This window comes from Hylobates moloch, unplaced genomic scaffold, assembly GCF_009828535.3.
Source record: "Hylobates moloch isolate HMO894 unplaced genomic scaffold, HMol_V3 SCAFFOLD_20, whole genome shotgun sequence".
Taxonomy (NCBI): Eukaryota; Metazoa; Chordata; class Mammalia; order Primates; family Hylobatidae; genus Hylobates; species Hylobates moloch.
In genome coordinates this window covers 16,594,187-16,607,234 of record NW_026652295.1, presented here as the reverse complement: position 1 = coordinate 16,607,234, position 13,048 = coordinate 16,594,187, and the positions used below count along the sequence as shown (strand labels likewise).

The 13,048-nt window shown below is 41.7% G+C and overlaps 1 protein-coding gene across 2 annotated transcripts; it reads right to left on the bottom strand.

The window, feature by feature from the left end:
• Nucleotides 1-293: 293 nt before the first annotated feature.
• On the bottom strand, nt 294-12,862 carry RBM24 (RNA binding motif protein 24). Of its 2 annotated transcripts, none has more exons than XM_032141112.2 (4): nt 12,419-12,862; nt 11,244-11,367; nt 9,450-9,504; nt 294-2,418 (listed from the first exon to the last, which is right to left on the bottom strand). In XM_032141112.2, the coding sequence occupies exons 1-4, from the start codon at nt 12,584-12,586 to the stop codon at nt 2,055-2,057; spliced, it is 711 nt and encodes a 236-aa protein (XP_031997003.1). In that variant the 5' UTR covers nt 12,587-12,862; the 3' UTR covers nt 294-2,054. The 2 variants fall into 2 exon arrangements, with proteins under 2 accessions (XP_031997003.1, XP_031997002.1); XM_032141111.2 differs by lacking the exon at nt 12,419-12,862 and adding an exon at nt 11,949-12,029.
• Between the last annotated feature and the right edge of the window lie 186 nt (nt 12,863-13,048).

The window sequence follows — 13,048 nt, the reverse complement described above, 5'->3', positions numbered from 1 at the left end:
TCCTCTCTACTACTGGCCCACGCCTTCCAAGCCATCTTTCAGCTAACCAGTTTTCAGTGATATGAAGTCCTTTAGGGCTCCCCTGGTGGGATAGGGGATGACCTATATCATTTGCTAAGTATAAGGTAGATACTGAGTTAGTGAAACTTACTTTAAAGGCACAAAACCAGGACATCCAAGAGAGTATTATGCTCACTGAAAATGTTACGTATCAATCACGGCTATTGATTCAAGTTCAAAAGAGAAATCATTCACCTTTACTACAGAATTAGAAACAGCCAATGCAACAGAAGTTTTTAAAAATTATATTTAATACAAGTGAATAGATTAGAAGATCTGAAATGTTATAAAGCAATATACACAACGAATAAATAATTTGCACAGGAGAGTCATGTCTACATTACATAACACTGTCTAGTATGGGAATACTTAAAGTAAATCCAGTGATAATGGAGAAAGTCCATAAAAATGCTAACCTGTCTTCCCTTGTATGAAATTGTTCAAGTATAAAAATCCAATACAGTGTAAAATAGTATTCAATTTAGTTTAAGAATAAAAATTGCAAGTATTGCAGTTTCAGAAGAAAAATGTAAAGCAGCATTTAAAAACTACATTAAGAAGAGTGTTCAACTAATGAATTACCAATAAATGAGATCTACACAGGCAAAATCAGAGGAGGAAGCATGACTAGCAATATATCTTGTTTAAAAAAAAATCTAAAAACTAAACTAAAATGTGTTAATGTAAGAGTACTCTCTTATACAGTGCACATATGAATTTAAATAAATCCAAGTCAACATCTTTAGTTGAATAGGTTAATATTTAATACGCTACATCTAGACCTACTAAATAATTTATGCCATGAGATGAATACATAATTTTACAGTGTCACATCTAAAGTTCCTTTCTTTAGAGTGCAGCATAGTAAAACTTAAAAATAAATATCTTAAATAGCATTACTATTAAGGCACAGTATAAACCACATTATCATTAACCTTTGAAGAATTGTAATCTCAGTAACCTTGTTGTCTCATGTACTGTAGTCACTAATAAATAGTTTTAAATATGACTCTGAAATAGATACTAAAAAGTGTAAAATTACTTAAAAAGGGAAAAAAAAATAAATGTCCTTAAGACAGTTCTGCAAACTTTGCCTGCCTTTATTCATAAGCCACGAGTCGACACAATAAATAGAAAGAGAAGGCTGTTGTAGTAAAAGCCTGATCCTATTTCAGAATCAGAATTGCTGACACCAGCAGATACAAGTTTCCCAAAATTGAAACAGGATGGGGAGAGGGATTAGAATGTGACAAGCTCATCAAACAAGCACAAGTGATGTGTTCTTTCCAGAACTGTGTGTGTTATTGATTGTCTGTACAGCTGTTGCACCCATTAATTCCACATCACTTGTTCCACAGTTCCACTCATCCACAGGACAGATGAGAAAATAGCTTTGGTGCCTGTCCACCATTTTACCCACTGCCACGCTCCTAGATTGATTGTTCGATGCCCATTTTTGAGATAGTAAGAGCAGGACCTTCCGACTTGAAAAAAGTTCTATAGGCCTTAAGTGACTGCTAAAAATGACAATCAGTGCTTTCGCCATTTTGTTTGTAAAAAATCTGCTTTTAAATGTAATTCAAGCTACATATTGCTCGCTCTGTATTCCCTGGTTCAACTAGATTCAAACAGCATTTTCTAACTTGTAAAAGGCAGTTTGCTTCCCTGATACTATAAAAAGAGCAAAAATAAAAATCCCATTACAAAAGTGAAGTTCCGTTGTTACTCCTGGCGTCATTTCGTAGTGGCCTTTCATTTACTCAGGCTCTTTGGGATTGATTTCCAAAATTGTGCCCATTCCCCTCATTCTTACCTCTTTCTCATCTAGAACACTACCTGGAGTATAAAAAAAATAATAACTCTGCTTCACAATAGCATGGCTGTTTTTTTTTTTTTAAAGCTGTTAAGTCAATGTTAACTCTCTTATTAGCTACTAAAAATTGGAAAATTGGGAGGGAAAGAGAAAACAATTCAACTTTGATCAGATGGCTGGTCTATTGCATTCGGTCTGTCTGCAGCTGCTGAGGCTGGTACTGGCCAAATGCTGCAGCGGCAGCAGCTGCTGCAGCGGCGGCGGCAGCTGTCCCAGGTGCTGCTGCGGTGATTGGCTGCTGGACTGCGTAGCCATAGCCCCCAGCAGTAACATATCCTGCAGCAGCTGGAGAGGCTGCATAGGGGTACTGGTCATAGGCAGCAGCGGCAGCGGCAGCAGCAGCAGCTGCGGAGTATTGTGCATATGCAGCTCCAGTGTAATCAATGTAAGGGGTGGTGGAGGCGGCAGCTGCTGTCGGCTGGACATGTGGAATGACCACTCCCGGCTGCACAAAAGCCTGCGGATAGACATAGTGGGCAGGTATCCTGTTGAGAAATGGAAAACAAAGTCAGGTGGTAGTCACCTCCTATCCGTAGCATGTTGTTCAAAGATAAAACAAACTCAAATTTAGTGGTTATTATGAGCATAGGGTTGCCACAATATCTACTTTCTAGTGGTCCATTGAGAGTACTCAGGCAGTAGCCAAAGTCATAGAGTGCCCCCAGAAGAATTGGACCCCAAAAATATGATGACACCCTCCCTGCTAGAATTGTCATGTATGATTATTTGGAGCTGTTAAATACAGTTTATCAAGAGTTTGGAAAATAAATCAAGATTCATGAGGGCTACACACATAAGAGATATTTAACAAGTGCTCAATTGATGAAGACTTTGGAAAATTTTGTAATGAGTTCATAAAATAAAAATGTTTAATTAAGTAAATAGAAAAATTGTTAGCCGAGAATACTGGACTCAAAAGGTAGTCCATAATTATTCACTTCTGTGGGGTGATCACCAGTTTGTCGAAATTAACATAAACATTAACAAAATCCGTATGTTTATTATCATGGCAACCCTACTTGAAATTGCTATGCAGACTCAGCACACATTAATCTCTCTGCAACCTCAGTCACCCTTATTAAAAATAATAATTAAAAAAGGAAGCAGGCGACAAAATAAAAAAAGGAGTTTAAAAGTTCACAAGTGTGGTAAACACAGCAGAATCACACTTCTCAAACGAACTGTAGTGCAGCTCACTCTGTCACAAGAGGCTGTCGTGGGAAGCTACAAAAATGCTATTAACATTCATGGCAGTGATTCCCAAAGAGATGTGCAGCACACTTATTTTCTTTCTTTCTCTTTTTTTTTCCCCCATAAAATTCATAAGGACACGACGGTCAACCAAACCTGTTTGACTATCAGGCACCTGAGGGTCAGCCAGCTTGTTTATCTCTATGCAAGACAGACAGAAGGGGTTTTGGGGAAATGATGAGGTTGAGGGAAAAGGCAGGACAGGGAAGTACAACTAAATATTTCTAAAATTAATAGAAATTTAAAAGGTTTACATAACAAGAAAACTTTTTTTGCACATCTACTAACTCTTGTTTCATCCTCCAAATCAGCAGAAATACGTTAGTGTTATGTTTGAAATCTGCCCTATTCGTTGATATTTTGTACAAATCATATCAATTGTATAATCATGTGTTATCCTGCAAAAGTTCAAGAAAGTCAAACAAAACCAAGTATCTTTTTAAAATTATACATCCACAGATAATACAAGACAGACTCCAATGACGTTACTTAAAAGTTAATGTGGTTAAAAAAATAAATCACAAGAGGTATTTAAACAAAAATTCCATGCATCTCCATTCTCACTCTTGCAATTTATTACTGCCCATCTGAAACACTACCATGAATATCTGATTTATCTTCTTCTTTAAAATAATCTCCATTAAAGCCCCCTATATTTATATCTAAAAACATGACACTATAATGCTATGTGGCTGTTGGCAAAGCCAACTTGTAAGAAGTACAAGGACAAGTAACAATCTTCCAATTTCAAAGAACTCAAAACAGAGAACAGCACGTGTAGATTTTTCAGAAACATAGATTTTGCTTTGCCTTTTCAGAGTTTTACTGAGAGCACTCATTAATGAACATCCATGGAAAAGATGAATTTATCTCAGAGGATAGTGGACTTTGGCCCCAATGATAAAAATACACTCAATTTTACCAGACTTGTAGATGTTTCCCAGTGCCAGGAGAAATGACGTCATCAAGTGTTTCTGAGGACACTCAGAGATGTTCTTAACTGCTTGTCAGAAACCAGGCGCGTGGTCATGCACACACTCAGAAGTTTGCTGCAGGTCAGGTGACTGGCTCACTCGCAGCAACAGGTGTGGCTTTATGAAACACTGTCCCCGGGAGGCTGCCGCGTCCACAACGTGTAGACACGGCTAAGAGAGCCTACTCTTATGCCAGTTTACATGTGGTGATGGACAGCAGGGGCTGCGGCCGGGCTATTTTTGATCCTGTCATGCGACAAGGGTTTCCAGTGGGTAAAATGTCTTTATAAGGCCAAAGTAAAACATCTATCAGCTGCAAAGGCCAGCCAGTGCGGATCTCACTGACACCGAAACCTTAACCCCTTGTACTCTCAAAGTTCCAACAACAACACTGTGGGTGCTAGGTTGGTATCTCTGAATAAAGGTGTTAAGTGAAAATGTTTATCCTACAAAAAGGCAGGACAAAGTGTTGTGAAGAATGCATTAAAAGACAGGCAAGGTTGCTTAGGGGGCTTTAGCTCTGCGTTTACTTTGCATTAGGAAATAGTTTTGATTTCACAATGTCAAACAATGAGAATATAAAGAAAGTTCACCGGATTATCAGACACCTACATGAAGTTTGGCAAAGGTTAAAGAGACATCTGGAAGGCAAATGAAAACCTAGAACATTTTAAGGCTTAGGGAAAAGGAGAATGCGAAAGACCTCGGAGAGCCTAAAATATTCTGGGTCAGGAAGGAAGACAGAATTGGACTGAAGGTTCAAGTGGCACTTTGGAATGAAATCCTGAATTAGGAGTTGTTTTTAATAGTCTGAGACCCATTAAGGTGATCTGGGAATCTCCCTCCTATTAGACATTTACCAATGTCGTTTCCTTAACCATAAAATATGCATGCCTAGCAGTTATAAAAAGCACAAGTGCAAAGAAGATACTTTTGGTAATTTTCAAAGAAAATTTACTACATTTTCCTTTTCTTCCCATCTCTTCAGGTTCCACTGACATCTCTATATGACTTTTGAAGCAACATCCTAACTTGTTTTGAAGCAATATCCTAATTGGTTTCCTTTTCCAATCTATCTCACAGCAACTGATGACAAGGTCTCCATCTCATTCATTTGCTCAAAGTAATCCTTGGCCCCTAAAAAATCAAACTCAGTACAAATTTCTTAAGCCTTGGCATTCTAGGCCAAAACACCCAGACTGCCTCTGGCTCCAAAACACCCTTCTAGTATTTCCTTCCACCTTTCCTAGAACCCAGGTCAACTGGGCTTCTTTGTGTCTCCTGGACAAGCTTCACATTCCCAGATTCTTGCCCTTTATTCATGTCATCCATCCCTCACTCAGATGCCAATCCTTACACTGTCTCTACCTGCTGAAATCCAAATCCCATTCACCCTAGCTCTAGCACTCACTACGTGTAGAGCTTTCAGAAATTTGCTTTATCTTTTAGTCTCATATTTTTCTTTTTTTATGCTATCTTGTCTTAACACAGCCTCATGTTTTGCAGACGTGAAATGGACTAATCATCTCACAACCCTGGATTGCTGTGCATTAAATAAAATTATCTTTGGAGAGAGTCTACAATGACAAATATAGTAGGCACTCAATAAAAGAGGTCCCTACCCTCTACCATTCTTTAAAACCTAGGTCAACTTCTACTTCCTTCACGAAGACTTCTGAATCCCACTCACTGTCCTGACGTTCGTCTCTCTTATCTGAAGCCACATGGACAGCCCTTCTTGGTGCTTATTGGCTTTCTTACTGGATTATGAGAGAATAGAGTTTTGTCTTTGGGGGCTACAGCTTGACAAAGAGGAAAGAATGCAGCTTCTGAGGTCAGGCAGACCATGATTCTGAATCTAGAATCAGACTCTTAACACTTAGCAGTCCTGTGATCAGGGGGAAGTTAATTAACCTCTCTGTCTTAGTTTTGGAAAAGATATTAACAATGCCTTCAACAAACACTTACTGTGAGAATTAAATTATGTAATTTATGTAAATCCCTTATCATTACAATCCATATGGCAGATGTTTGGTTAGTGTTAGTTACAGTCCCTCCTGCCCTCCTTAGTGGACACTATAAATACTAAGCACAGTGTTACACACAGCATAAAATTGAGCACTTAAAGGAGTACTGAGTCAATGTTTAAGTGTATGTTCAACCTGATCTAAACTAGCCCAGAAATTTGTTTTTTTTTTTTTTTGAGATGGAGTCTCACTCTGTCCCCCAAGCTGGAGTGCAGTGGCACAATCTCAGCTCACTGCAAGCTCCGCCTCCCGGGCTCACACCATTCTCCTGCCTCAGCCTCCCAAGTAGCTGGGACTACAGATGCCCGCCACCACGCCCAGCTAATTTTTTGTATTTTTAGTAGAGACGGGGTTTCACTGTGTTAGCCAGGATGGTCTCGACCTCTCAACCTCCTGACCTCGTGATCCACCCACCTCGGCCTCCCAAAGTGCTGGGATTACAGGCGTGAGCCACCGCACCTGGCCACTAGCCCAGAAATTTCTACTCACAGATCTGTAGCCTCCCCTCTCCAAGGTTTCAATAAGGAAATGCTTCTTTCAACCATAAACTATAAAATATTGTTCAGCAAGTTTACAAGTTTTTCCACATCTGCCCACTGTGCTACATCAGAAATTCCTTTTAGGCCAAGGTTTTGTCTACAAAGGCCCAAAGTAACCTGGGGGCCATTTAAGGACCACATTCAAAGGGAACAGTTCAGTTACTAGAATTTCAAGTAAGTCAAGTCAAATTTGAAATTCTCAAATTTCTTTCCAGGCCTAAAATAGGAACATGTAGCAATTCAAACAGAATTTAGGATGACCAGGTGTGATTTGTGAGGTACAGACTCTGAAATTAGAGCAGTGTTGAGAACCTCTTAAAAAAGAAAGAGAAAGCTCACTTGGTCCACCTGGAATGCTATCTATTTCTAATAAGAATCTCAAGTTCAAACAATTTATGCACACAGTAATAATCACCATCCTTTATAAAGGCAGTTAATATTAGAAGAGGTGAAAAACAAAATGTTGCTATCAAAACACACTTGCTTTGAAATTTCCATGACACATCTTACACTGGTGGTTGTAATTTTCCTTGTGTTACCTTCTTTCTTAAGAACTGATCTATAAGGACTTCCACAATCAGTCCAAATTCCTATGCCCAGCTCTCAAGACCCACCTTAGACAGTCTGGTTTCTCCACACACTGAGTCTTCTCCTCTATGCCTCTGCTTCGGCTCACTCCATCCTATACCCTCCAGGCATATCCAGTCTTCCTTTTACCTGCCTAACACATACCCAGTGGTGCAAGTCTAGTGCCAGTCTATCTGCCACGCACACCACGGCCTTATTCAACTCCACCTTATCTATTTTCTTGCTACTCTGAATTCCTTTTGTAATTGAAACAATACCAAGTCATTTAGCAATTAGTAATTCTTGACTGGTTTTTGCATGACTTTTGCTTCCCAAACTAATGTGCAATTCCCTCGTTTTGCATCACCCACTGGCACAGTGAAAAAATTAACACATGCAACTACCTGTTGATTGATTCAATTTTATAACTGTTTCAAGATTATTAGTGTGAGCTCACCACTAAGCTCACGTCACACCTTCAGATATATGCCCTCCTCCCTAATCCCACCTTAAACAGTTAGTCTAAATGAATTACCCACAGAAATAGCTGAACCCATCAACCCACCATTTGTTTTCAGTATCTGGGTTGGCTTGGATGGGGATTTGCTAAATAGCTATTGACATAGGAAGGCCCTTTCTGATCATATTGAACAGAAGACTCTTCCACAGCTAAAAAAAAAAAAAAAGTAGTAGTTGGCAGTAACAGTGAGGTACCGATATGTTAGAGCTGTAAGGAGGTGGTCATGGGAAATCTAACTTGACTCTTCCAACTCAAGTTATTGTTACTTTCTTATTAAAATCTATTCTTAGAGACACATATGGTAGACATCTATCTATGTAGACAGATTCCAGCCTTCCAGGTTACACAGGTAGATGTTTAGGTCCTAAGCTAGAGAAGAAATTATTATTGAGGATAAAACACTCTTTCAACAACATGAACATTTAAAAAGAAAATTTAAGTATCCTGCGTTAGAGTTACAGGAATGTTGATCAGGTAGAATAGAGCCAAAACAGAATCTAGTGTCCAGGATAAATTGAGGCGAGGGGTGATCTCCCACCCATATAACCTCTGAAAGGAAGAGAAATGGGGACCTTGGAACAGGAAAACTGGTAATCACAAGACCCAAAGACAACACAAATATGAACAGGTGTTCACCTGAATTAGATCTGAAAGGTGCAAGTTAGTGCTACGCTACTCAAAAAAACTGGCTTGTTAATAAAATCTGATGAGAGTTGTTGAACCTTTAAATTAGATGGCCTAAAAGTGGATACATATTGCAAAAGAAGGAACCCCATTCCCAGAAAATTTCCCATAAAACAGAAACTTAGGACATGCAAGCAATGAATCTGTATTCTGACAAAGAGAAATCACACAATTTAGCACTCACTACAAAAATATGGTTAAATGGAAGTCACAGGCTACAGCTTAAAAGCAAGAAAAAAAAAGGCCCTTTGCTTCCCATGGCAAAGTCAAAAGTCAACACCCCTCACCACCACCACCACCAAAACCAAAACGCAAAGAGCCCCTTCCCCGAGGAAAAGAAAACACTTTCACTACAGCTCTTTTCAATTAAGTAAAAAGCACACAGTTTAGCTATCAACACCACTTCATTACTGTAATAAATAAAATAAAGCACACGAAGGGCTATTGACTATTGTGAAAAATAAAAACAACAACACCAACATCCATGCATCGTTAATCACCATCTGAGCTTGTGTGTCTGAGTCTACTGGTTACAGAGTTTAATTCCAAACAGAACTATTCCACCTCTTATCATGGTATCCTTCTGATCAGTTAGCTTAACTGTATACGAGCCCTGTCAGGTTAGAAAGAGATAAATAAAATTGAGTCAAGTCGAACAATAGTAATGGTGATGGGACACAATCGTCTTGTACACAAGTCATACCTGGTATTTTTGTTTTGTTTTGCTAATCATAAGCTCAAAATTTGTCTCGTTTGGAGGCTGCATACTTGGTCAGATAACTTGACTCATCTAAAAATATTTATAGTATCAGCATTAAAAATGCACAAATATATATAAAATTGTATAACCAGGAACATTCTGTGACATCATGATCTTATCGGTATATAACAAAGAGGCACGTTAACAAATGATAGTCACACTGAAACTTAAGAAAGCCTGATTAATCAACTTACCCGAAAGGTCTTTGTATAAGGGCTGGATGAAGTTGTTGAACACCAAAGGCAAAACCTAACAACAAAATATACCACATACTTTATTTGTGCACGGTTAGGCATTTATTATTCCTACATGTAAAATGCAATCACAATTTTCACTTACAAAAGATAACCATTCTTTTGCCACTTTAAAGAAACTATATGTATGTATATTTTTAAAAGCCGATTTTATAAATGCGATCGTTGATTCAAAGTAAAGGTTTTAACAGGGGAAAAGTGGGAACTTTAAAAAAATCTGCAAAGTTAAGTTGACAGACACAGAATCGGACCTTGGGAAAATGTTCATGAAATAAAATTAAGTACAGCAGGATTTGACAATGAAGTTACATCTCAAATATTCTCACAGTTTTGAACCATAATCTATGAAAAGTCTTTGTAATTTGGAACGTTCTGGGATGCTTCAGACAATGCTTTGGAAGATTATGGGTTTTACACTTTCCAATATTAAAAATTCACAAAAAAACCCTCTTTTTTTTCTGGATACTACATACCCACAATGTATTAGACGAATTTTTTTAATGCCCATGAATATTTGCACAAACACTCATTTTCTTGACAACCTAGTTTCCTTTTAAACCCGTTTGGATGGAAGTGTCAACCTCTTCCCAAAATTTCAGATGGAAAGGCTTAGGAGTGAAGAGTACATGATTTAATCAAACTTTACAAGTAAAGTTGCCTGACCAAAGAAAATACATTTGCTTAAAAATCAACTCTCAACTATTTGTGCTAATGCAAAGGGCAGTGTTGTAAATAATCCAAGAGATATTGGTTTCCCATAGACAAAAAGCTGCTCCCTTTTGGCAACTAATAGCTACATGACTTAAATAAAATATTTCTCATCTCTAAGCATCAGTTTCTTTGTCTGTAAGCATAGGGTTCTTGAGTAGGTGCAATTTCTATTTTCTTTGACTGTTGATACTCTGTGATTTTATGTTAAAGGTTTACCATTTTGGGCCAGGCGCGGTGGCTCACGCCTGTAATCCCAGCACTTTGGGAGGCCAAGGCAGGTGGATCACCTGAGGTCAGGAGTTCGAGACCAGCCTGACCAACACAGTGAAACCCCGTCTCTACTAAAAACACAAAATTAGCTGGGTGTGGTGACACATTTCTGTAATCCCAGCTACTTGGGAGGCTGAGGCAGGAGAATCACTTGAACCCAGGAGGCGGAGGTTGCAGTGAGCCTAGATCGCGCCATTGCACTCCAGCCTGGGCAACAAGAGAGAAACTCCATCTCAAAAAAAACACAAAAAAACAAAAAAACCTTTACCATTTGGACATCGCCCCTACCCCTTAATGCTTCCCTTGGGTCTGTGTTCAAGTCAGATTACCTGCTCTGAGCACAGTGCAACCGGTGCCAAAAGGAGAGACACCACTAAGTAGGGAAGTATATTAGCTGAAGTCGACAAATTTGGCCCATATAATCCACATGTGAATTATCTACAGGTGGCTAAAAATTGGAAAATTGAGAGCAGACTACAAATGTATGCCATATAGGAAACAGTTGAGTCATGACTAACTCTTCTTCCTGTATGACCCCCAAGATCCATTTTTGCACACAGGTACATTTCAAGCCTTGAGAGGAGTATTTACAACTCTCATTTATGTTTAATGCCTTGGTAGAATAACAAGCCACGGTTCAAGTTTACTAAACACATCCACAGAAGGAGACAATGTCTTCTAAATTAGAGAATCATCCCACCCATAAGTGGGGGGTTCTTGGAGAGGGGGGCAGGGGAGACAGCCATTTCTCACCTGGTTGCATGATCCTTGGTTTTGCTCCTAAGTATGCCAGATTCACGTTGGCCTTTCTGCCATCAATGATGGGATTGGGATCCTTGCAGGCCCTTTCAGCAGCAGCCCGGTCAGCCATGGTGACCTTAGCAACAGACACACACAGACATACATACATAACCTCTAAATTAACCCTTGAAGGAAATCAAGAATCACAATGGAGAAGTCATTCATGATAAAACTGAGATCAAACTTTCTTTCTATTCCTTTCTTCTTTTGACTGGACCCTCCTCCTTGATCTCCCATTTTTAACAGGCGGGCGGGGGCGGCGGGAAGCGGGTAGACGAAGGAAAAAAGAAAGAAACCCTCTAACCCTGCCTCCCCCTACCCCACCGTCGAAATCTTAAGGGTGCTAGTAGGGCCTAGCTGAGATTTGGAAGCCTAAATTCTTGGAACTCTAGATCCTCCTTCCCCCGACTCCCCCGCCCCCCAGGTCCCTACTCAGCCTCAGAGGCACCGTTTGCTTTAAAGAAAGTCCAGCCTTACATCCGCCCAATGCTCCCAACCTCCCGAAAACACTCCCCAACGACAATAGCTATTGTCCTACTCTGGGGCTCCCTGCTCTTCGGCAGTGAATTTGCACGCTTAAATCTCTAGGAAGGAAGCTTAACATGCTCTGTTTCAGTTCGGCAAAGAGCCCTAGGATCATCATTTAAAAGAACCTACCTTTGCAATTAAAAGGCGGGGGGATGACACAAGGGAAACAGCCCCAGACCTCGTGGGGTGTCCCCTCCCTGCCCCAGCCAAAACACCAGAACACACGCATTTTTACAAAGCAACAGCGCGCTTAACAACCGGCCTGCAGCCCGGGAATGCAATTGTTCGGGGTTGCGGCCCCTCCCTCGCAACCCTCCGCACCCCAAATACCGCCGTCATTACAAGTCTCTCCTTCCACCCCTGCTCTGCCCTGCCCGGCCCCCGACCTCGCACAGCGCTGGGTCTTCTCCGAAACCCGCGAGGCCGGCGCCGGCCCTCTCCCCTAGCAAAGTTTCAGTTCACCCCGGAGCGAAGGGGCAGCGCCGCTTTACCCGCGGGGCTCCTCACGGGTCACGCCGAGCCCCTCACTCCAAGCTCCCCATCCCCGGGGTCAGGCGCCACTCCGTCCCTCCCCCTCATCCCCCATCCGTGCAACTTACAAATCCATAGCCCCGGGACTTGCCCGTCTGCCGGTCGGTGATGACCACCGCCTCCTCGATCTCGCCGAAGACCTCGAAGTACTTGCGCAGGCTGGCGTCGGTGGTGTGGTAGGGCAGCCCCCCGACGAAGATCTTGGTGTACGTCGTGTCCTTTTGGGTCGTGTGCATCTTCGCGCCCGCCCCGCGGCTCGGGCTCCGGCTGCGGCTGCGGCTCGGGCAGCGGCTGCGCCTCCTCCTCCGGCTCCGCGTCTCCCGCACCCTTTCGCGGCCGCTGGGGGCCAAGGGCGAGCCCGGGGGCGAGGGCGGCGGCGCGGCGGGGGCGAGCGGCCGGGGGCGGCTGAGAGCGCCGGGCGCGCGGCTTCCGAAGTCGCCAGCGGCCCTGGAGACTTGACTTCGCTGTCTCCTCCCGCCCCCTCTGCCGGTCACCGTACAAATTCTCCGGATCGTCTGGATTAGAATCCGGTTCTATAGAATGTGCAAGCGGTTTCCACTCACCCGGCGGGGACGCCAAAAATGAAAAGAGAGGGTAGTCCTCAAGCGAAGAAGGGGGTGCTTTAGAGGTAGATTTTTCTTCCTTAGGAATCAGGTGCCTTGGGTAGGGTGTGGGGAGGGTCCGCGGGGAGAGCGTCC